This window comes from Anopheles coustani, chromosome 3 (assembly GCF_943734705.1).
Source record: "Anopheles coustani chromosome 3, idAnoCousDA_361_x.2, whole genome shotgun sequence".
NCBI classification, from domain to species: domain Eukaryota; kingdom Metazoa; phylum Arthropoda; class Insecta; order Diptera; family Culicidae; genus Anopheles; species Anopheles coustani.
In genome coordinates this window covers 2,413,574-2,437,962 of record NC_071288.1, presented here as the reverse complement: position 1 = coordinate 2,437,962, position 24,389 = coordinate 2,413,574, and the positions used below count along the sequence as shown (strand labels likewise).

The 24,389-nt window shown below is 46.7% G+C and overlaps 1 protein-coding gene across 1 annotated transcript in view; it reads left to right on the top strand.

Moving 5' to 3' along the window:
• LOC131258695 (pair-rule protein odd-paired) overlaps positions 1 to 21,243 on the top strand; it is a 30,116-nt gene extending 8,873 nt beyond the window's left edge. Inside the window, exons 2-3 of the mRNA XM_058260065.1 lie at positions 19,819 to 19,988; positions 20,476 to 21,243. Of these exons, the coding sequence (XP_058116048.1) occupies positions 19,819 to 19,988; positions 20,476 to 21,243 (938 nt within the window). The remainder of the gene's footprint in view (positions 1 to 19,818; positions 19,989 to 20,475) is intronic.
• Positions 21,244 to 24,389: the final 3,146 nt, after the last annotated feature.

Genomic DNA, 24,389 nt, shown 5'->3' with positions numbered 1-24,389 from the left:
AAAACGACCCGCCTGGAAAATGCTCGTCGTTCCAGAAAAAAAAATTGGATTCGAAGCCAGTGATGGAAGAAACCACCGTTGTGTACATCAAGATATGACAGTTCAGAAGATGTTTTTGTTATTTGACAAGGGTGAAGAAGAAGGTGGTCATGGGGTCGGGAGGAGTGAAGGTGGGTCGGCAGCGGCGCCAAGTAGAGCACGGAAGCGAAAAAATATAAAATCCTACTCTCACTTCGGAGCAGGTCGAGAGGGAAGAGGGTGAAGAAAATCACGCACATCAAAAACAGTCAAATCAAGGAAAAGAAAAGAAGGAAAAAAAACCCTGTCCAAAAATTGACTTCTTAGGTAATTTCAATTTGAAGCTACCTTTCCTTTCGTCCCGATTTTGTGGAAAGGTAGATTTTCTCTGGTACTTCAAATGAGGCTTCAGCAAACCGAGTTCGTTAATCTGTGGCTTTTTCCAAACCTTCGATCGGAGCCTTTTGATAATGGATTGTGTTTCAAAATTATGTGCATGGGCGTAACAATCCTGTTAGTTCTCATAATTTTATCTAAATTTTGCAATATTTTTCTCTCTCGCTGATAACAATCTAGAACCTCATGCTTTGGTTTATGCAATTCGTAACAAAAAGGAACAAAGAATGAGCCAAAGAACTGTTTAAAAAAGGCTTCCAGGATTCCTTGTTTTTCCTTCACCTTTGGACTGAGAACCACAATTTTCGCACTCTCGAGAAAGTTCAGTTTGCCCCGGACTGATTATCCTGTGTGTGAGTGGCTTGCAGAGGGCGTATCAGAGGGATCAGAAAGGATAAACGGAGCGCTGGAACGGAATTCAATAACTAATCAAGCGGCCTGCCACAAAGTTTTCTACCCAAAGTTCATCGGACTTCGAAGTCCTTTCCCGTCCTCGGCAAAATCTCGCATAGGTCGAAGGATTAACCGGTGTTAGGGCGGTGTTGTTCTGGAAGTTCTTAGTCGGATCCGTTTCAGTTTTGTTGTTTTTCCTGCTCTCTACTTCTCTTGCTCCTACTTTGGGTTCCTTTCGAAGGACGTCTTTCGTCTTTGTGTTTGCGTTTGCGAACGAAGAGTTTGTTTGTTGTTACTCCCACCTTCCGAAGCCATCCGATGATGTTGGGTCGAGTGGTTAGAAGAAAGAAAAACTTGCTTCGAATAAATAAACATGCACGAGCCGGAGCTACCTGAGCTGCAGCAACCTCTTGCATCGCCTTGTCACGCCGGCATATTGTGGATTATGAGAGCGGAATCGATCCTTGTTGAAAGATTGTGTGTGTGTGTGTTTCGAGCATCTCCTTGACATTCGTGAAATTGTTTCGTTTCCCCCGCACTCGAAGTCGAAAGTGTGTAAAGCTACTTAGAAACTGGATTAGATCATTCAAGCTTGTTCCGAGAGGCGGGGAATGGGGGTAAGGATTAGCCAAGGACATTGTGTAAGGTGTGTGACGTGTCGGAAAGTTGGAGAAAAGCGTGTGAAATGGGTCGATTATGAGCTACGGTCCAGAGTTGTCACGCTCTTCGAAAAGAACTGGCTTACCGGCTTACAATGTTCTGAATCAAGATATGGGTTTGCAGCAAGTGGGATAAACGTGACGACGGAACACGCTATGATACGTGTTGATCTGCTCGATAAACCAACTGAAATCCGTTTTAATTTTTTTTACTACGGAAAGGGAAAGCTTTTTAACGTTGATTCAGAGAAGAAAAATCGCAAACCAAACAATAATCAAACACGCGACAATAAAAGAACGATTTCAATCATTTTTCAAATATGCGTCAACGGAAATGGTCAGAGTTTTTATTTAATGACTGTTTTGACTGTTGCCACATCCATCTTGGGACGTCGCAGCGTTCGAACGATAGCGTGGAGTGAGTTTCGAAGAACTACAACATCGGTGCATATAAAAGAGTGGAAAAAAAACGGAATCATCCAAACGATTTCGAAGGGGTGTGTCGTCCGAACAAGATGGCGGCGTACCGGGCGACGCCAATTTCAAACGTCAGTAAAAAATACGAACAGATGATCGAATTGTTATTAAAATATAAATCCTTCACAGGTTACCCCCGGCTTTACCATTTGGGTTTCATCCTTCGACCCCTTCTTCGCCTTATGTTTAAGCGAAAATCCATCCACCGGGATGGTTTATTTCGAGTACTTTATTTCCGTACTTTTTTTTTTTTGAAGCTCGCTTTAGCACTCGGTCTGTTCTGTGTTTGGTGTTGGCTTCATTGTTTCCCTCTTTTTTTATTTCGTACGAAGCCGCGTGCCCGTCGAGAAGCTTATAAACCCGTTTGGGACCCGAACAGACATGGCAGACTGGACTGGATGATGATGTTGACGACGACGACGATGATGATGATGCTGTTGATGTTGTTGTTATTGTTGTTGCCCAAAACACACAGAGACACAGCAACGACGATGATACTTATCGTCGTCATTACGTTTCACGCTTCATAACCAGCCTAATCACGATGATCTTTCACGTTTTTGGCTGCCGGTCGGCCGTGGCCGATCCCTCCCCTAAAATTTTCCCTCATTTCCTCATGCGATACGGCAGGTATGCGTGCATCGGTGCGATTCGTCCGTTTTTCCCCTCGGCGGAGGGGATTTGCGCTTCGCTGCGCATCAAAAGGGATGGAGGACACCCTGGAAAAACGCTGCGGTTGAGGACGAAGAGGACCTTCCCTGTTGCATCATCATTCGTTTGTCACTGGTGTGTTTCTTTCTTGCTCTTTAATCGCACGTGGTGTCTTTTTTCCTCCTCATTTCTTTTCCCTTTGAACCTCCTTTCCTCCGCACGTTAACGATGTGCTAAGCTAATAGCAAATATATAACCCAATATTTCATCTGCCTTTGTCGTCGCAATTCACGCATCTTTTCTCATCTCGGTGTGGTGGTTCGATATCCTGTTCTAGGGGTTTCCGAGCCTTTAAACAGAATGTTTTGACAAACCATATTTTGGAACGAGTTAATTTTCCCCCCGGCATGTTGTAGAAAGCAGAGGAAGACTGTTCTTTTTCGAAACATCGCTGAACGCTTGGGGGTGAATAAATCTTCGAACGGCGACGACCAAAAATGTTGGAGCTTTTAATTGTTCGGCCCCGTTTTCCGTTTTCCGAGTCGCCTTGGCCTTACCATTAAATCATAGCAGGCTCTGAAGGCTTGTTCAATCGCGAGCCTCATGCTCGAATTTCCATAATAATACGATAAATTATTAAAAAGAATATATTCACTCCTGCCGCCGCGCTCAAGACGACGTCGAGATGTGAAGGCGCCTCGAAGAGCAAGAAGAAAGTTCTCCATTTCATTACCACGTCATAAATTAGATGAGCATAAAAATGGGAGCAAAATCGAACTGTGCGTCTAACGTGTATGAATCATTAGGAGGCGAGAAAAACACACACAACCACCTCCACCAGAGCCGGGGGAAAGGGTAAAGCTTCCAAGGTGTCAAAAAGGAGATACAATATAGCTCCACTCAAATCCCGCTGAGCCTTTTCCCATGGAGGGCTTTCGGAGAAGAAAAAAAGGGTCCTCCAGAATGAAAAGCAACAAAACTTTGGGAAAAAAGAGCCCGTGGCGGTAAAAAGTACATTCGAACGGCAAGAAACAGGAATGAGAAGGAAAGAGTTATGTTTGTTTTATGTAAATGCGTCACAGCATTTATGAACAAAATGTGAAGAAAGAAACAAAAAGCGATCGGTGGGAGGGGGTAGTAGGCCCCAGGGATGTTGCTAAAATGACATTTCAATACGCGAATCGCATCCGTCGGAGAATGGAACGACTGCTTCGTTGTGAGCTGTTACCGGTGAGATGAGCTGCACCGCGTGAGATGAGCAAGGATCTTGCAGGACTCATGGATGTTCTCTCGGTGTAAAAGAAAAAGAGCGAAAGGCGTAGGTGTGATGATTGGAGCATAATGAAACAGAAGATTGTCACGACAACTCAATATGTTGAAAACGAAAAAAAAAACCCACCCAAAACCCACACATTCAAGGGGTTGCTGCACGTTTCGTGTTGGTCGCTGGGGCTTGTCTCACTCTTGGTGAGAAGAAGTGAGAGAAAAACATCATGCAAGGTGCTTACAGACAAGTAAACACAAAAACTAGGGGTGAGTTAATCACCTGCCGCTTGGGGCGATTTAAGCATCTTGTGCTTGTTTAATGTTTACTTTCATTCTGAACGACACGAAATGAAAAGAACGATCATTCGTGGACGCGAAACGACGCGACGCTGAGAACATTTTCCTCCAGCACTGAAAACCGTACCACGGACGAGGCGCGCGAGTCGCGAACGTGAGGATGTAATAAAACTGAAAACATTTCCCTGCCTTTCAAGACCCATTCCTGGGTTTTTCTTCCTTTTGACCGTCCGGGACGATCGGGTTAATATTTGCCGCGAGGCCGAACGCGCACCGAACTGATATAGCGATAATAAAATAAATGATTTACTTTTACGATGTAATTTGATATCGATGACAGAGAGTGGTGAAAGGGGTAGGAAAAACCTCCTCCCCAAACCGAAAACTCGCTTCTTCCAACGCTGCGAATGGCAAGCGTTTTCATCGTTTCGTGAAGATGGCGCTTGTTCCGTCCGGAGCGCAATTAACTGCTATTGGTTTTAACTGCTCTGCCACGGCCAATTAAACTGCTCCGTTTGGTATCAGATCGTAGTGTTCCGGTCTTTGGATTGGTCCCAACCAATGCAGGAAAGTGTTATTGTCCCGCATCCTGGTCATACTGTTGCCTGCTAAAGCAAGGATAATGTCGTGCGTTTTATTAGACATTTGTTATGATACAAAAATAATCAAATTTAGCATATTTTGCTGTAATTTCTTAATGACACTCATGAAGGAAGTTGAACTTTTGATTCTTTCCGTTAAATTTAGAAGAAGGCTGACATGTTTGTGTCCGTAAATTGGCATACTTTTCATATGACACAAATAGGTTAATCGTTACTTCCATCGGAGCAGCTGCAAGCTTTCCGAAAGCAAAAGGACCCAAAGTTGAACGTATGCACGTCATTTTTGGGGGTCAATCATGTTAAACGTGCCACAAAGCAGTGGCAACCCAATATACTCCAACTAGAAGCTAAGCACTAATCCACCCCGAATGAAACACAACGAAACGTCAGCAATCTCGCAACAAGGGACACGGACTGAAAGCAGGTTTCAAAAATTCTGACAACATAACACACTTTTGATGGCGATAAGAAAAGAAAAAAAGGGAAGGTAAAAAACACATCCGAAACATACTCACATACCTCTGCGCGCCTACGAAAAGGTAATCCCGTCCCGAGGAGAATTTCGTTTATTTTGTTTCAACCGAACACAGTTTTGAATTCCATACCGAAATCAGTTTGCGTACGTTCCGTACGCTGGCCGCGTGGTGGACCGATGGTGGAGCTCGAGCTCTCACGATTTGCTGATCGTTTTGACAGTTGAGTTATCTTGTTATTTCCCTATCACGAACCCCACTTCTCCGAGCGAGCGGAGGCCTGCGGGGAAGGCCATTCCGTGCGAACAAATTTTCCAACGCTTCTATTGTTTCAGTTTCGACACGTTCCATTCCCATGGATGCTTCTGCTTCAGCATCAGGCATCCCGGCCTTGCGGTCGCTTCCCTCTCCGTTGGCCTTTTTTGCTGTCCGTTTGTTTTGTGAAGAAAATTTCGGCACTCCGACACAGAATCGCATTTTCAAAACGAGGCCTTGGTGAATTTAATATTGTCAAAAAGTTTAATTTATGGTTGAGTAGATGGGAAAATAAAATAAAACATGCTGCTGTTGTGGGAGTGTATGTGTGTGTAAGCCTTCGGGGGGGATTTTTATCCTTTGATTTTCTGAGCTAAAGTTGCTTACGAATAGTGTTTTCTTGCAGAAACATCTTGCTCGGTATTTTTCATGCTCCGCATGAGTTCACATTTCGCTACCATTTCTTGGTGGTTGGAAAAACATTTGACTGAACCAGAGGGGACTGGGAAAAGATCCCTTAAACTGAGGAAAAACAAAAAGGCGAGAACGAAACCCAAGAATGTAATGATCCGACCACCTTCAATCTCGCGAGTGCTTGCGCGTAATTCGACACCCTGGGAAACGGCGTCATCTAATCCGCCAACACGGGCTCCCGGCTGGGAGTGTGAAAGAGAGCGCCAGCTCCAGATCGTTCCGAGGCGAAGTGTGCCGACGAAATCGAATCTGACATTTGCGCACAATGCTCCTCCGCGCACAGGAGTTTCGATTCCCGATTGCCGAAGGATTTCTTCCCGAGATCCGTTAACGGAGCGGTAGGAAAAGCGATAGGGTCTTACCTTTTCTCAGTCGGGAAGGATCGCATTTTTCAACGGACGATCTTGCACTCGATCCGACTCGAAAGCTGAAGGATGGTGCGCGGACGTCAGACTTCCATTCCCATTGTGCGCCTACTGTTCTTTTGCGCATTGTGTTGTGTTGGTGTCCTTCTCGTAGGTTTCTCTTTTTCAAGGGTGCACATCTGTAGGATGTGACGTCAAAACCAACGTGCAACCTCACCCTCTTCTTGAGCACCGATCATCGGGGTCTCAAGGCAAACAAATAGACACATAAGAGCGAAATCCTTCACGGGGATTGTGTTGCCGGGATTGTTGGTGCGAAGCTTCTTTTCCACAAAGTACGATCGTATACGCGTCCGGGATTTTACTTCTCTCGATGAAAACATCTTCGTTTTTACCTGCGGGGAACGGGAAGGAGGTTGCTGTGGAGGAAACCAAAAAAGGAAATAAAGTATCTATTCGTAACCTCCTCTCGGTTCCCTTCCCCTTCCGTCGCTTCCCGGTGCAGCGAAGTGTAGCGGAAATATTCGGCTAATAACCACTGAATGTTAAATACTCTCTTTCTCCGCTCGGTGACCTTTGCGAGTCTCTCCGTTCGACCGTCAGCCCTCTTCATGGCCCACTGTCAGCACCATCGGGGTGGGTTTTCCTTTCTTTGTCTGTGTGTTTGTGTGTGCATTATCTACCCCTAGGATAGCAAATGCGGATAGAACTTCTCTTCCTTCCGCTTTCAGAACGCACGGGTACCAGAACTCCTCCAGGTTGGAAGGTAAAGCGAGGCAAATGCAGGAAATGAGGGGTATTTTTCACCCCCCGGGACAATGAAAATGTGTATTTACCGTCATCGTCGAAGGCACCAAAAACGTGAGGAGATGTCTCGCCCCGGAGAAGGCAGATCACTTGCAGTAGGAACGCGAACGAGCAAAAGCGAGACAAACGAGGACGGGATTAAAACCGCCATTGTTTTCGTCAGTTCATTCATCATCCTAATCATGGCCGGTGTCGCGTCAATACCGGGGCACAAACAAAAACAAATAAACAACCGACGAGCGGTGTCGAGAGGGACGGAGAAAGGATCACTCAAGAACAGACAACAGACACACACAAACATAGATATGGCAGTTTATCCCGCAAAAACGGTAGCTGGGGTGGTGGAAAATGAATCTGCTTAAATTGGCTTGCACGTTTTCCGCAGACAAATGAGGGCAAAAGATTGAGCAAGAATGGTACTAAGGGGTTGCCTGTTTCGACGACAGATGTCATCTATGTGGATGGTTCTCGGCGATGGCCAAGGTATCACTTCCAACTGAAACAAGTTGCTAAATAAGGTAAGGTCGAGTTTACAGCTTCGCGTTCTTCTCTCATCGGAACCGCCTAATGACTCTCTGATCGATTAGTTGAGTCGTCAGGAAACTCCAATGGTTCTATTTGGCCTTACCCTGATCGGGAACTATGAAGGACATCGTCTATAATTGTAGCCAACCGTTTGCGAAGTCTTTATTATTCTGCAATCAGACTTATAGGGCCCTAGTATTAGTTGTTTGAAGGGTTAGCGTCATACTTTAAAGGGCTATCGCTCACAAAGTCATCATCAGACACTCCACTCGAACTCCACGTTATTAATCATCTTGATTCGACATTGCCTTCGCTGAATGCCAATTGTCGTTGTGTAGTTGAAAGTCTTCAGCCTTGCGCGGGGGAAACTCTTCGACACGATAGAATCCCACCACGCCATACGGGATCGGACTGTTCGCTTAGTTAGTCGGTGCAGTTGGAATGTGAAGGAACGTGAGCTTGGAATCTGCAAACAAAAATAAAAAGGGCGAATGGATGCTCGCTTACTCCTCGTTGGGGCAAATTGTGCGGGTACTTCAAGGCCCCCTTTTCTTGAATGGAGTGGCCGTCCAGCATATTAGAAGCGCGGTATGCATCGGCCGGGCTGGAAAGCGTGCCTCGGTAAGGTTTGCAAATTCGTGACGAGCAGCATTAAAATCACGAAATACATTATTTAATATCTCATGGGCAGCGAATAAAAAAAACGACACATCTGATTGCTTTGTAATGGCAATAATCGTATGCAAATATTTGGCTTTCGGTTCGGTCTTGTACAAATTCTGCACCACCGACCAGGGAAAGGCAGGAGGGTAAAAGTAAAAAATAAATAAAGCTAAATCCATCTGACTCCCTGAAGATAAGGGCGGAGGACTGAAAAGCCTGTAGTAAAATCCCATGCGCCGTATGGTGGTCGAACAATATCGTTGTATACCACCATGCGGAAGGCTTGCGGTTCGCCCTTTACCGGTGGTGCATTCTTATGCGACTGATGATTATCATCGCCATCATCTTCGTCATGCATCAAACCCGGCGAATGTGCAGCAAATGGTAAGATTGCTCAAGCGACACACGAATGGAACTTGGAAAGCTTTAATAGTAAATATTAATATACCTTAACCTTCCGAAACCATCCAAATGTCGCTCGAAAGAATGTGCAGAGCTTAGCAAGTGTCAACCTATGGTACCATAAGGTGCAGGACAACCATCGGACTCGGTTGATCGGAATGTAGCCCACAAAAATGGTTGGTATAGCGCGTTCGGAGATGCAAAGATTCTCCTTGCAAAGGAAACCGAAACGCTCGACTCGATTTGTCCACAAAGACGTTAGACACTCGGAAGGGTGCCCCGAGAACGAGACGGACACTGACGGAGTTTTACCCTGGCGAGAGGAGGCGTGGCGGTAACCATGCAGGGCGGCCGTTTTGCGGAATGGCACGATTTTCCAATGAAAACACGAACGCGCTACACGGAAAAGGGTTCAGACCAAACGATCCGTTCGGACATGGAGTTGGGAGCAACGGCACCGAGGTGGATCCCGCCGAAGCCGAAGACAATAGATCGAGATTGTTAATTTTTTACACATATTCATTCGGCCCTCCCCTTCGCACTCCAATCCCTCCCCCCTCCCAGACCCAAGGCAATATCCTTCCACATGTGCCAAAGATTACGAGCAGTCGTTCGGAAGAGAACGACTCTCTTTTGGATTGGGACAACACTTTCGGGGTGGGTCGTTGGGTCTCGCAGCTGGTGGTGCCCTCGGTGGTGTACCGGAATACGATGGGACACCAATCCCCCAAACGCACGCTTCCTTCCCTCCCCCGTTTCGGCCGGGAGGAAGGACAAAGGTCGTGAGTAGAGTCGTGCAATTTGATTTAAGGGAGTGTTATATATTTTTATTGATTTCACCCGATAGCACCGTGCACATTTCTGAGGCCGCTTGTGGTTTTGTGGTGGATTTTCCACGAATCACACTAACGCAAAGCCCATCGGGACTCACCCCTTCGAGGGTTCGAGGCACCAACACCAACACACCTGACCCACGGTCCACGGCGGTGGTGTGTACATAAATTTAGTTTCCTATGGATATAAATTATTTGCTTTACAATTGCGATCTCCATCCCGGCCAGACAGATGCATCTGCAAGTAGTCCCGATATTCCGCTGCCTGAGTCCTCTCCCCGACCCCCCTGTTCTTACGTTTGCATGGCCATATGTGTACAATATCGCTGCTGGGAGTTGAGACCGGCACAACGACGCAAATTGTTATTTTCTCTAAAAAGGAAGATACCAATTGACTAGCCGGTCACGTATTATGGCAGGCGGAAAATATGAAGTGCCATCGAAATAATGCAGGCTTGCAGGTCCCCCAATTGACTTACGATCTCTCCAGCATCCAGCGTGGCTGGAGTTGAATGAATTATTTTTTCATAGTCCATCTTATTCTGCAGTTGTCGGAAAAGTGATACTTCGTAGTCGATTGAATTTTAGCGAGTACCAAACCGAGAGCTATCAGCAAATAGCTCCAAACCTAAGGAAGTCCGAACGACGTTTTGCTTGATGATTCACCGTACCAACCCCAACTTTACCAACCTACCCAAAATAGGACTGTCAATGAGGTAGGAAATTTAATCGTCGTCTCGCGCACCCATTCTTCGATTCCTCCCGGCCGGCCGTAGCGTCGCGATTATCTTGTAAAACATCTTCCCATTCCAATAACAAAGGCACTAATGGCATGAAATATAATCCTTTACGATGTGCTTTTTGTTGTCATTCAGGTCTCGGGTCCATACATTCCTCGCGTGGTTTGCGTGTATGTCCAACAACAAAAAAAAAGCACCCAACAAGATGAGTCTCTGAGGAGAGGCCTATGGACATGAATATAAGAAAATGCGATTGAAGCGCGTGCGGCTTCTCCCGTGGCACGCATCGGAGGACGCGCCCATCGGTGGGCATTATCTGCGGGCAGCGATCTAAATGAGGATCGCTAAATAACGCCGCAACCGTTAGGAGATAAATGGTGAGGCCCTCGGAACGCAGCAGCCGGAGCCATCTGTCCCGAGGCCGCGGGTCTTTGCAAGTGCAATTATTATCCTATCGGAAGCCTTTTCCGTTTGGCGTGAGAGGCCTATCATCTTTCAGTGGAAGAACGGTGTCTTTTTCATGAGCATTGTACGCGTGTCCTATAGTTTGAGATTTATGAACTACCGACGTACAGTTTTGGCAAAGAAATTCTACTTCGGAACTATCTCTAGTTTTTTTTTACAACAGAGAAATAAGTGCGTACGAAGTACAGACTGTACGGTCTACGGTCAGAATATGGTTAAAACACAAATAAACAACGAGAGACGGTTTACTCGCGCTCCTTTTTCCTCCAGAAACGATATTATTCCCTTGAGCGTTCCGGCGTTCACATGCACCTCATTTGAACGAAACGGTGTAGAAGAACAGGCGAGTGTATGAAAATGAAGCCACAGTTTCAAGCGAGGTGATTAATTTACACGCGATTTGTTTGTTTGAACATCATTCAGCCACGCTCGAGAGCGGAAGAACACGTGGCGTTTCGGTGGAGTTGCGCAGCGCAGACACCTTGGAACCTCGGGCACTTTCCAGGTGCGTCCGAAGGGGAGGGATGGGGAGGAGAAGAGGGGCTTAATGCACACGATCTTACGTACTCCTACGTTGGAGCGATGCATCTTGCCCCTCAGAGAGCGAGTGAATGACAAATAGTTTACGTAAGAATCGACCATTTGGGGAGTCCTGGAGTAGGGTCAGCTTCTTAGGTCCTGAGTTGTCATTCCGTTAGTCTCCGAATGTTAGTTCCAAATGCGTTTTGACAGGCCCCTTTGGTGAAACGTTTTGTTTGGCGAGCCGCAACATATTTGGGTCAGATTGTGAGTTCGCAGTTCGCTTGTACGCACTGGGAAACTACTCTCTCAGCTGAACTCGGAGTCTGGTCTTAGTCGTGCGTCACTAGACGACTATGACGAAACCGCTTCAAGATGACTGCTGATCGATCGAAGCGTACAACATCTGACCGACCGGTCAGCTCTAGGTCTGTTTGACAGCCGTGACGTAGATGATAGAGTTGAGATAATTTCTTAATTAGTTTCATGACTTCGTCTTCGCCGTAGTCTCGACGTTGGGTCCTTAATCCTAGGCCTAGAGCACGTGATATTCCTTTCTGGTGCCGGTTGCTTCCAGTCCTGGTGTATACCATATTTTGACTCCGACGACTTGGACCATAGATGACCTGGTATAATTTTGGTAGCGCAAAAACGGACTTCCAATCAAACACGATTTTCATGCAAACTTCGTATCGAAGAAATTAACGTACCCAGCATCAGCTCAAGCACACACTCACACCTGAACGACAGGCCGCAGCGAAGGGAATGAACACATTCCCGCAAAAGATCAACATTGATCCACGTTCCATATCTGGTTTCCAGATACATGTGCTCTGTTATGTTTTTGTTTATGTTGTTTGTACATATCGTTTCGTTTCGTTTTCCTTTTCTCTACTGCTGCTGTTGTTGTTCCGCGGTTGTTGAATTGTGTTTGCTCCCCACCCACCCACATCCTCACCACCTTGAAGAGACCTTTCGATTCCGGGGTCGCAAGAACAGCGGTCATGTACGGCCGAAGAAACGGAACGGAAACTCTGGTGGTTCTCCACTCATTTTTACGGCGAGATCACGCGTCGCGCGTTCCGCGCTGGGCTTGGCCCAGCCTTTGGGAACCATTGTTTAAGGAGAATTTGAAAAATCTCCATCAATACCTTCCATCGGGCCCCCGCTCTCTGTCTCACGAGGTCCTAACCGGACACCTTCTCGGGAATCGGGAAACCATTAATCATAAACCTGAGCGGGTGAGGTCGGAGTTTTCGCGTGGTGGCATCTTGAAGCTGAAGCTGAAGACAAGGTGGAGGCAATATGTTCTGTCTGTATGTTCTCGGTGTTTTTTTTATACTTCCATGAAGAATGGCCAGGCATCAGGTATCGCTGGCTCTGGATAGATGAGTTGTAGGCAGCCGCAGACAAGATGGGACCTCCGAATGTGCTCTGAGCCTCCCGAAAATAGAAGTAATTTGTTAATTAATATTTGACCTACCTGTCTGCTAATGGTTTTTCGTGGTTGGATCTTCTAAAAGAATCGCCCTATGGAGGTTGTTGAAAAAAATGGTGGAACACAAATGTTCAGCCGAAAATCGAGCTTGAAATCAATTTCTATCTCCCGTTTCCCAAAAGTCGCTACGCAGAGGATCGGAGATTTTCAATTTCTCCGTGCCATTGTGGCATTGTCAGTTCACGCCAAACCTTAAAAAAGTCCCCCTCGGAGAGCCGGCACTCGCTCATGCGTGCATTAACTTTGCGTCCATTCCTGGCGATGCGCTTCGAAGGCCGAATTCCGTGGCCGCGCGAGCAGTTGTTCTTTATTTTCTGTTATTATTACTCCACGCCAGCCGGCTTAAACGATCTATCAACATGTCAATTAACTGTGAATGATTCATCGTGCGAGTATTTACTGGTGCACGAAGTCTGAACCAACCGAGCCAGGCTTGGTCGTCTGAAATTCCGGGTGCAATGTTCAACTCGTGCGCTGAGATCCCGCGCAATCGAACAGTGGAATTCGGTATTCGCAAAACCAATCGACTGACCGGGAGAAGTTTTGACTTTAGGTTCACGTTTCGATAGACAAACGAAAGGGATATGTCGCTGATGAAAAGCACCCCATTCCACATTAAGGACAACGGTCACGCAACAGCTATCTCTTTGTGGGCGTGCTTCAAATGTGACATCTAAATCTTTAATAGAACAATCGGGATTTCGGAAGGAGAACTGTTAACCTAAATACAACCATTTATATACCACGGCACGATGTCGTGGTGGAGATTAAAGGCAAAAAAGCACACCGGGAGAACTCAAAGCGGGGCCATTTTTGGTACCAGCAGCTCTTCTGACTCACAATCACGTAATGAAAAGGGAAAGGATCTATCGGAATGGGTGTCGTGTGCTTGCTTTACTTTGCAAACTTATCGTCTGGTGATATCATCATCCGCAGAAAGACCTAAAGCAACTCAGCTACAAACAAACCCATCATTGTGTTTCCTCCACGCCCGCGAGTTGTGTCACCCCATTTTCCACCTTGTCGCAGGAAAATCCTTTCGGTAGTTGCCGTAAGCCGTAAGGATGGTTGCTTGCGTGACACCAAACACAACGACTTACTCCGGCTAGGGTTCGGAAACACATCACCCAACCCCGAAACGAAAGGGAGAGCTAATGGAGAAAATGGCCGGGTCTGTTGTGTGTTCCTTCCCTCCAGCTCCAGCTCCAGCTCCGGTCTACCACAAACAACCAACGGCGGCGTGGATCTGCTAGTGACACCAACATTTGTGTGCGACACGTGTGCGGGCGTGTATGTGCGATGCGTTCTCCCGAGGGGGTGGAGTTGGCATCCTGCCGCCAGTAACCCTTCTGTGTATCGGGTGGATTCGCGTGTGCTGTTTATTGTCCCCGTTCCACGCGGTCGTCCTGCTTATGGGTTTAATGGAGTGGAGTCATTCGAGAGCTCCAAGCTCTTGTGGCAACCTCTTCGTTCTTGGCTTTGAGTTTCGGCACAGAAGTCGACGCAAGCCATCACTAAGCACTGTGACTTTGAACTTTTGACAACCGAAAGCGTCAAGTTTTCCTTTTGTCTTTGCGCGAGTCCTTCTTGCTGCAAGGAGAAATGGTAAGAAACTCCACTCCAATGGCTATCATTAAAGTTGATAGTCTAATTCATTTCCCGGATTACATGCTTTCGTCGGGCGTCATGCCCCCTCCGACCACGAGGTCGTAATTCATTTACATTAAATTAATAATGTCTATTGTGACAAAGTTTTCATTAAGACACCCATTTCGCGCAGGGCTTCGGCAAAGGAACTCCGGCTCCCGGTCTGGAGGTAAAGGTGAATAATTTAATTTCAATATCAAAAGCCAACATAATCACGGTCATAATCATTTTTCGGAACCCTCCAGGAACCCGGGGCGTCCGGTCTTTCTCTCTGACGTTTCTACCGTCAAAACCAACACTCTTGTGTCCTTCGCACAGGCATTTTCGCATTTTCCGAGCAGTCGCTGGTGATGGTGTATGTTTGCAATTAAAACAAGCCCACAGGTTTCCGCAGGCTGCAGTTTTACGATTATGACGCTGGACGATCGAACCGTACCAGCCAGCTTTGGATCGAATTCATCGCGTAATGAGATGAATGATTTAAAATCATATTTTACTACCGTAGCCTTTCTTCATCCAGCGTCCCCCCACATCCGCTGGTTAGCATTTGCCAAATTTATGATACTTTTACGAGCCTCCCTCTCCGGAGAATGGCTTTTTTGGCAACAGGGTAAACAATCAAAATTGCGCTGGCCTGGCGTCTGCCAACCACGCCGAGAACTCCGTTCGGGGTGGTTGTAAATTATGGCAAATCATGAAAAACAAAACCAGCTCAACATAGGCTCCCGAAGCTTTGTCGCTTGGGCTCCGGTGATGGTAATGCAGTTTAAAGCCCTTTTCCGTCAAGGTTAGAGGACGGGAGAGAAGAGGGCCATGTTTAAAACGGCCCAACAATGCCACTCTGGTGGTATGGTTCCCTTAAACAAATATCTCTGATGTTGTCAGGTTTCGTTAAAGCTGGTTTAAAATTGTTTTAAAGCCAGCCTTTCCCATCCATAAATCACTGTCAATTTAAACTGGCCAAGCTGGAATGTGGTTGAAAGAAGCGTAAGCTTTGACGGCATGGAATTTTTGTTCTAAAAAAAAATGACATTACATCCTAGTTTCGGGTTACTCCTATTCGGAAGCACGGATCAATGTTTGGTGTTTGGCAACGAGCACATGCCTTGTTGGAATGGCAGTTGAATTCTGGAATGTGTGTCCCATGGGGTTGCACACAAACACGCACACTTTATAGTGTGTTGTCACACGCTGGAATGGAAATAACTTCCGCCACGTTAAATTCCTCAATAAAATAACGATCCCCTTGCGGAGCGCCATGTCCCCGAGGGGAAAGGGAATGCATCCCGAGGGAGCTTATCGCCGTCCCCGATCGATCCGGTTTCGCTCCTGCCCGCGCGGTCATTTGTAATAATTAACGCACACTCATTAATTAACCGCTATCTGGTGCCACTCATCGCGATCGATCGCGAGTTGACTCTCGGGTGACTTTGCGAGCTTCGAGCTCTTATCGATCAATCGCGCCTTCCTGGTCCAGTTCCCTTCGGGGAGCGCCGAGGAAAACGGTGAGGAGAGAAAAACGTATTCCCAGATCTCGACGACACGATAGCGGGAACGCCAGGTTCCGTTGACGCCACACTTCATCTTCCCCCCCCGGAGTCCGGCCACTCCTTTCCGAGGCGCCACCGTGCACGCGTGGAAAATCGAACCACCGACTCCGAGGGCTGCCCCGTCCGATTACGGGAAGATGAATCCCGTCAAATTAAGATGAAGATTACGCATTTCGTTCGAATATTAAGAGACAATAATTTCGGAAACGGTTAATTTGTTCGTCTTTTCCGCTCTGCGCTTTAGGAGACGCACGGGTTTATTCGGTCGCTCCACCTTCAGGGCCCGTTCTCGAATCTCTCGAGTCTCGTCTTTATGTCTTTCGGACGCAGCGCAAGAATCTTCGGTCCAAGAAATTGTAATGAGTCCCATACGCGAGTCCGTGTCGATGTTCTACAGCCGAGGGCAGGGTTCTGGTCATTTTTTGGTTTCGTTTTTATTTTACGACGGCGTCAAATATTCAAATGAGGCACACGGGTTTTGGTTCAGCTTTCGGGAGGGACGTTTCCACCATCCCGTGGCTGTTGGTGTAAGGGATTAATTGCTACAAAGCGCTCGATGTTCGATGGTGTATCATTTTACAAGCGTATCCAACATCGAGGATTTACTCTTTTTCGGTCGATCCAGGCTTTTGGCCTCGGGAAAGAATCCCATCGGAAATGTAAAGCACACTTGGCCCCCAGGAATACGTAGTTTGGCTTGAGGGATGATTTAATTAAAAATATTCAAATACATCGATCATTGTTTGAACCGAATTTAAGGAAGGATCCCGGAAGGGCATTCCTGCGATTTATATCAATATATGCAAAAACCAATGTGTCATCCGATAATCCTTCCGAAACCCGGAAGGGAGTTGTAATTCTTCGACCATTCGACTTATGCTTCTCTCGAGGTCAACTTAAAGTCGATCGATCCCTTTCACTCTGGCGAAGAAATACTTACTCGCTTCATCATTGTGTTGTGTTGTGTTTCATCTGGAAGCGGAAAATGTGCCTCATGAATCTTCCTGCACGTGCACGGATTTGGGATTCGTGGGTTGAAAGAAAGGAAAACACATCCTTCCTCGAAGTGTGTTTCACACCCCTTCCGGGGTGGAAAACCCAACCGACGCGTATGCATGCTTGAGAAAATAAAGCAAAAGGAAGTAAAAAAGTGATTCGAAAATGCAATGAGGGGAAAGCCCGTGGCACGCGTGAGCGACAAAAAGAGATCATTTATTCTTGTATGCGTTGGTTGGGGAAAAGCCGGTGGCAAATCTGAATCTGAATACATAATAAACGGTTTTCGGTTCATTTCACATCCCTCGCACGCTTTTTCTGTCCTTCGTCCCGCGGCATGTTTACGTCGCTTTGGCAAGTGTCATTCCGTCGTTGAAACCATAGTGTCATTTATTCGTCCTTGCGCCTTGTACGTCGACGGGCGATTTTCCGAGTGCTCCTCGTCGGACGGAGACGGGTGGAAATTCCGCGCCACACAAAGGAGGGATCGGAAAGAGGTTGTGACTTTAATAAAAACGTTTATGCGGATGATATATAATCATAACGCGGAGTCCATGAAAGGCGAGCTCTGGAATGGGGGGATGGAATTTTCACTTGAATTTTCCCGACCGACCGGTGGCCCAAAAAGACGTCAACGACGAGTGACGACGGGGAATATAAAGTGATCATTTGGGAGAAAGTTTATTGACTGTAACGGCGATGGCCATGGCGATGACAATGTCACGTTGGCTTGACGAAGTTGCACGCTTTTTCGTATGCGGGTGGCTTTCGCGTCGTTTCGGGAAACTATTAAACGGATCAACGGAGCAAGCCATGCGCAGCTTTCGTAAATCCGGTTAACGGTCAAAGGCAGCGTAGAGTAGTTGGGAAGCAGAGAGCATATATAAAAAAAGAATACACTAACGACGAGTGAATAGTGCTTACTTGTCAAATCATTCGAAAAATATTTATTACCTTAATCGTCTTCAAGCGCGAGGTCCCAAAGGATGTCGTAGCGGGGTAAACGCTAGGAGAAGGATAGAAGGATGACGATCTTTGGTAAACTTTTCTGCCTGGTTCGGATTTGGATTTTCCCTCACCCAGTTCTGGCCGTTTTAACCGTCGCCATCGTCCTCCACGGGAAAAAAAGACCCTCACCTTTTCATTTAGTATGGCATTATAATTTATTTGAGAACCAAACCGGGCCTTGACCGGCCTTCGTAAAATTGGGCAAACATATTAAACCGATCATTTATTACCCAGTGCTCGGTCCCAATCGCATCCCGGATCGATTTTGACCGCGGGTTTGGCTTTTATTTCATTTCCCATCTCGTATCGGGGGCTTTTTGTTTGGGAGAGAAGGTTAAGTATTTTATATTTTGGTAACAATTTCTTTTGTACGCGCTCGTGGAATGAAAGAAACACCTTTTTCGATGTGGTTTCGAATGATTTTTCTGCTCCTCCCTCCGTGGTAAAGGGACACAAAAGAAGCATGGGTTACAGAGACTGGGATATAAAAAGCGCACGATTGTAGGTTAAGTATCCGGGTAGGAGCGTATCGTGGAAAAAGGATAATGTTGCGTTGACGTTTTATTACAATCCCGATTATTATTACGTTTACGAAAAATAATCCTTACATCGAGCTTGACTCCAGCGTGGACAGGTTCATTCCCAGGACATGGATTTCTAACTTCGTGTAGGTCTTAAAAGGCAGATGTAGACCGGAATAGTGTCCAAGATGGACTGAGAATGTATCCTTTTCGAGGAATCCCTCAGTAATTTCCATACACACATCTTACAGCATGTTGCAACGCTTGAAGGACTCAAAACTTGGTACCTGGCCATAGTGACCTTCAGCGCAGGAGAAGAGAGAATCTGAGCCGTTTTTTGAGTGACTAATTTTCCCTTCCAGAGGCTCATAAATCCATTAACAGCGAAGTATGCAAACCCTACGCAAAGGAACCAATCCTCGGGGGAAGGTCACATTCCTGGCGAACATTGCGAAAAAGGTACTCAGGAAAAAAAAAACATGCTGAAAACATGCTCATGCAAGCCAAAATCAGGGAGTCATCATAAATATCATCGCAGACTCAACAACGCACCAGGTTTCCTTCCCTTTCCAGGTTCCTTCGATCGTAAATTCTGTCCTCGTCCTTCGTACAACCAGGTTTCTCCAAGGCTCTACTGTATGTGTGTTTGGGTTTGGGTTTTGGGTTTTATCTTTATATGTGGCTCTATTTTTGAGTCCTCCGAGTACTTCCTCGAATGGCATCCGAAGTATGTTCGGACGATTCGCTTTGGTCGAGCCTTCGCCATTTGCGAGTCGAGAGTTTTGGTCTCATATCCGCCAAAATCCGGCGTTCGCTGGGCATTTGTTCTCACTTCTCCATGGGCTCGTGTTTTTTGTTGCTAAATTTATGATTTATGGACGCTGTTTGGGCTTTTGCCAGGTTTCTCTATTTCTTCGCTTCGTACCACAAATCGAATTGGCACACAAATTTGAATATTGCCAATGATGGAGAGGAGTGTTGAGCAAAAAAAAAAAACGCAGCATTCAAGCGCAGACATGGGAACCGGACACGGGAAATGGGCCTCGTGGTCGGGCCGACCTTCGATCTGATAGTGCGTGATGAATTTTCTTGAAACCGAAAGGCTGGAATTGAAAAGGAGAGTTTATGGTAACCGCTATCGCTATTGTCCGCTAGGAAGACTACTACGTCACTCCTGCGCTGACGATGACGAACGACGCCCCCGGACGCGGACCAACGTTTGTGGAAAGTCCACTTTTCCAACTGTCACTACGCTTTCCTTCCCGGCTCCGTTGCGCTCATCTCTTAATTCTTCTTCTCTTCTCGCTGTGATTTACAGGTGAAAAGCCGTTCAAGTGCGAGCATGAAGGATGCGATAGGCGATTCGCTAATTCCTCCGATCGAAAGAAACATTCACACGTCCATACATCTGATAAGCCGTATAACTGTCGTGTTAATGGTTGTGATAAATCTTACACTCATCCATCATCGCTGCGGAAACACATGAAGGTAAGTGTCAGCCGTCTCAGCCACAGGCCCTTTCCCCCCGTCTCCAAAGGCGCTCGGACGAGTGTCGGCGCAAAAGGGAGTCGCGGGTTTGTTATGCTCGTGTCCCATTCGTCAGATTTCCTGGCCCTTTTTTTCCGCATTCCCTTCCCTACCACGTGGGTGCCCCCACTAAATACATGGGTTCGGTTTGTATGTAAACGAGTGGTACCCCGAGGCGGACAAGAAACGTTGCGCGAGTGGGAAAATAAATTGTTCGAGATCCAACCGGTCCGATAGGGACGCTGATTTTTTCAACTTGCGCACGCATCTTGTCGGCCATTTTTTCCTTTTTCCGTTTAGTTGTATTTCAACTGAACACCTCGTCCATGTTCCCTCCGAAACCCACAAGTTCTTTCACAATTCAATCTGCGCGTATTTGATTCCGCATAGCGCTAAAGTTATTAACTGAAATCTTTTCCTCCTTCTTCCTGCTTGCTCTCTATCATAGGTCCACGGAAGTTTGGGTGAGAAGTCTCCATCGCACAACTTCGACAGCGATGGCGAGGAGTCCGACTCGGAGAGTGTCATCTCGGGCGGCACGCAGACACCTCCATCGATCGGTCGGTTGCACGAAGGCCAGCATAATGGTCACAGCGTGAGTAAGCTGAGCGCCAGCGCCTCCGACTCCCTGCACGGCAACAACAACAACAACAACAACAGCAGTAGCAACAACAACAACAACACCAGCTCGAGCAACGGGAATGGAAGCAGTAGCGGCAACAACGTGAACAATAGCAGCTCCTCGAAGTCCACGTCTTCCAGCCTCCTCTCGCCGGTCAGTGGAAGCGGCGGTGGTGGTGGTGGTGGAGGTAGTGGAGGCGGTGGCGGAAGTGGTGGCACATCCTCGTCCGGCTCGTCCTCCCTGCTGAGCCAAAGTCAGCATCATAATCTGCACTCATCGTCGGCGCATCACTCACACCAACATCACCTGGCGTCGCTGCAGAACCATGCGACCAGTCTGGCCCCGCCGCCGCCCCAGCTCCCGCTCACCCCGGCCTCCTCCGTGTCCCCGCAGGCGACCACCCCCTCGTCGATGCTCGTCGGCCATCACCACAACCCGCACCACCTGCTGTACCACCACCCGCAGCATCATCCCAACGAATGGTACTCGCCGACGCCACCCGCCGGTCCGGACACGATGAATCATCTGAACCACTTCAGCCACCACCACCACCATCACCACCTGGTGCACCACGGGCCCACGACGGCCTATTGAGACTAGCTGCTGCTGGAGGAGCTGTGCTTTAATTACTAGCCGACTGTTTCTATTTGCAAGTGAGATCTCAGTAGCAGCCAAATGTCAAACGTCATCAGCTCCTCATGAATCCATCCTTGAAGTCACAACGCAACCAACGACGACGATCACGAAGCACGAGGTGGGATCAATCCATTTACTCTGCTTGATCGTCCATCGTCGAACGCTGTGTTTGATGCCCATCCCTATGTTAAACCACCAAGCATTGCATACCAAAAACCAAATACAAACACTCGATCCAGCATCGCGAGTTCGAAGTATGGCGATCATACGAATCCGATACCATTTGTGCCTACAGCATAACTTCCCCAATTAGTGTGCGTCGGGCGCTAACGTGTGTGTGTGTGTTAGTAAGAAGAACCGTTGATTGTTTCTCCAATCAATTGCTTCGATTCTTACTTCGTTGTTCGAACGAATGTTTTGAAACGAACGATGTTTCTATTGTGAATATTGTAAATGTTTTCGATCGAGCAAGTGGATCATTTTCCTTCTCGTAAGTAGATACAAACGAACGAAGTGCAAAACAAGTTGCATAACATCCGAGGAATCAAACTCACCAAAAGCGAATAGGCAAACAAAGCCTCCTACGATGGCTTCGATAGGTTTCTCGATATTAGGAAGTAAAGAATACTATATAATACACGTTATATGTGTGATATATTCATCCCCGGTTAAAGTGTGTTGTACATAGGAAAAAATATGGAAGTAATCAGTTGGAAAGCAGTGTGCTGCTCGGATGGTTGATCCAGACACAGATGTAGGTTTGGTAGTAAATTTAAGTTATTCCACCAATTCGCGCAACAAATAGCCCCTTCCGTACGAAAAGAAAAGAGTAAGCGATAGAGCAACGGAGAAGGTCTATCGATGTTTTAAACAAAGATGAATGTACTTACACGGTGTACAGCTGTTTAAGAAGGTAGTACTTAAGGATATTTAAACGATGACTAGTAAATGCTCGACCGGGGACAAAACGGAAACACAAAGCTAGTGGATAGTTTGTGGTAGTGTTGTAGGAAGGACCAAATAAACATACCGGAAGTTGTTTTCAGGGGCGAAAACAGTTTGTTGCTGTGGCGATGGAAAAGCGAGTAGGAAATGTATGTAAGCAACGGTATGTGGCACGCAGCTAAGTAGGCTGGAATGTATTTAAAATAAAAATTGGTGCAGATAAAAGATAGATCTGCTTAGAGTTTATTCAGAGGTTTAAACAATCTATTAACTATTACAAGCAGAAGGCGAAGGAGAGCAAACTAAAATGGAAAATAAAATACATGAAAACTATAGTTGAAAATCTCCCGTTTGTAACACGCTCTCTTCCGAATCCGAAATGGCGACTAGGTTGTCCAAGGTGGTGGCGGCTGTAATGAGTGCCGAAGAAGTCTTCCCGATTTTGGAAAATGGCTGCTACTTGCAATCGAAACGTGCTCCCCTTTACAATGCGGAATGTACCGGCTTGATTGTACGCCCAATCGGATCTCTATTTAAACTGTGCCACGCTTCGTGAGCTGTTCCACTCGACCACGTTCTGTCCACTTCGACTCGTTTGGGGCACAAAAAATGGAGTTATGGTCTTGTTTTATGAATATTTAATTAATTATATGCTCATATTCATAAATATTAATTCCATTTTTCTTTCTTCCACTCGTTGACTCTCCTTGCTGCGAACATTTTCTCGGTTCTTCAACGCGCGTTCTTGATGCTTAAAATTCTCCGTCGATCGAAAAGAGGCCACAAATAGAAGAAAACAGAACACGGGTAGAAGTAAAAAAAAGCTGACTCTCTGTTCTTGGGTTTATGATTAACCAAAGAAAAAAGCTTACCAGTTGCTTTATGATTTTATATTATTTTTATCAATAAATTAGTTGACTTTTCGAGGCTCGAGTTTTGGTTACTTCGCCGACCCCAGACGTCCGACATTCCTCGGTCGACTTCTGAACGGGACAGCCTTCACCGTCTTCCCGCGCCGAGGAAAGGTTTGTTGCGGGAGTGTTTGAGGATTTTCCACCCAGTTATAATTTTTTAATCATCCGACCAGTTAGCACAAACCCCACGGTGGCTCAAGAGGGTGGTAGCGTGAAGGGATCGAGGGGTTTAGAAGAAGTTTTTTTTTAATATGAAACCGAATAAACAAAGATTCATTGGCGCAGCGCGCATTGGTTCGAAAAACGAGAACGAGATGAGGTCGTTGGGTAGAAAACTTGAAATCTCGAATCCAAATCCAGCGAGTGTCCAGGAGATTTTTTCGGGACGAACGACTTCGCACCCGTTGAAACGCGCCGTTGTGGTTGAAAGGGGTGAGGGATGAGGGTGGTGGATGATAGGAGAGGGAGAGCTGAGCCTGACAGGCTGGCGCGCGGTGAAGAGCACGACCGGGCCGACCAGTTCGGACCCCAAAACGAATTATGACAGATAAAATATTTATAATTATAGAGTGTTCGTTTTATGATGTTTGTTTGTGACCGTTTACGTTTTTCTCTCTCTCTCTCTTTCTGTATCCCCTTTTTTCTATCTGTCTCCCTTTCTCACTCTTTAGTTTACTCGATCTTCTCGTGTTGTCATTTGATTGCGCCGTATTCCACCCCCATGTTCGATGTGTTTCTCGCCGGTTCTGGTTCCTTTATGCTTCTCGTTGTCGTTGTGTTGTCGTGATCCTCGAACGCCGTGGATGACAAACGGATAATCTCACCGAGCGGAGAGGGTAGACGCGGACACCTGGACGGGCGGGCGACTGGATGAAACGAATTCCCGAAATGAAATATTTAAATCGTTTTGCATCGTCTCCACAAGGAATGGGGCTTGAATCGGTCGAGTTCGGAAGGTAAGGGAAGATGCGACGGGGCGGTCGATCGTAAGCAAAACAACAAATCTTATGTTCCCCCCCCTTTGCAAAACGGTGGTTTTTGCTAATTTTGGTGCACCGGCGATAGAAGCGGCTGCGTGTTGCAATCACGAGCCATGGATGGCCAAGGCCAAGGCGACCTCGGGTTAAAATACAACACGGAACTAAATCATCCCAAAGCCGAACCGGGTAAAGTTATGCAGTTTATTGGGGGGAGAAAAAACTTCTAAATGCTACCCCAAATGGCAGAAGATTATTCATCTTTGGA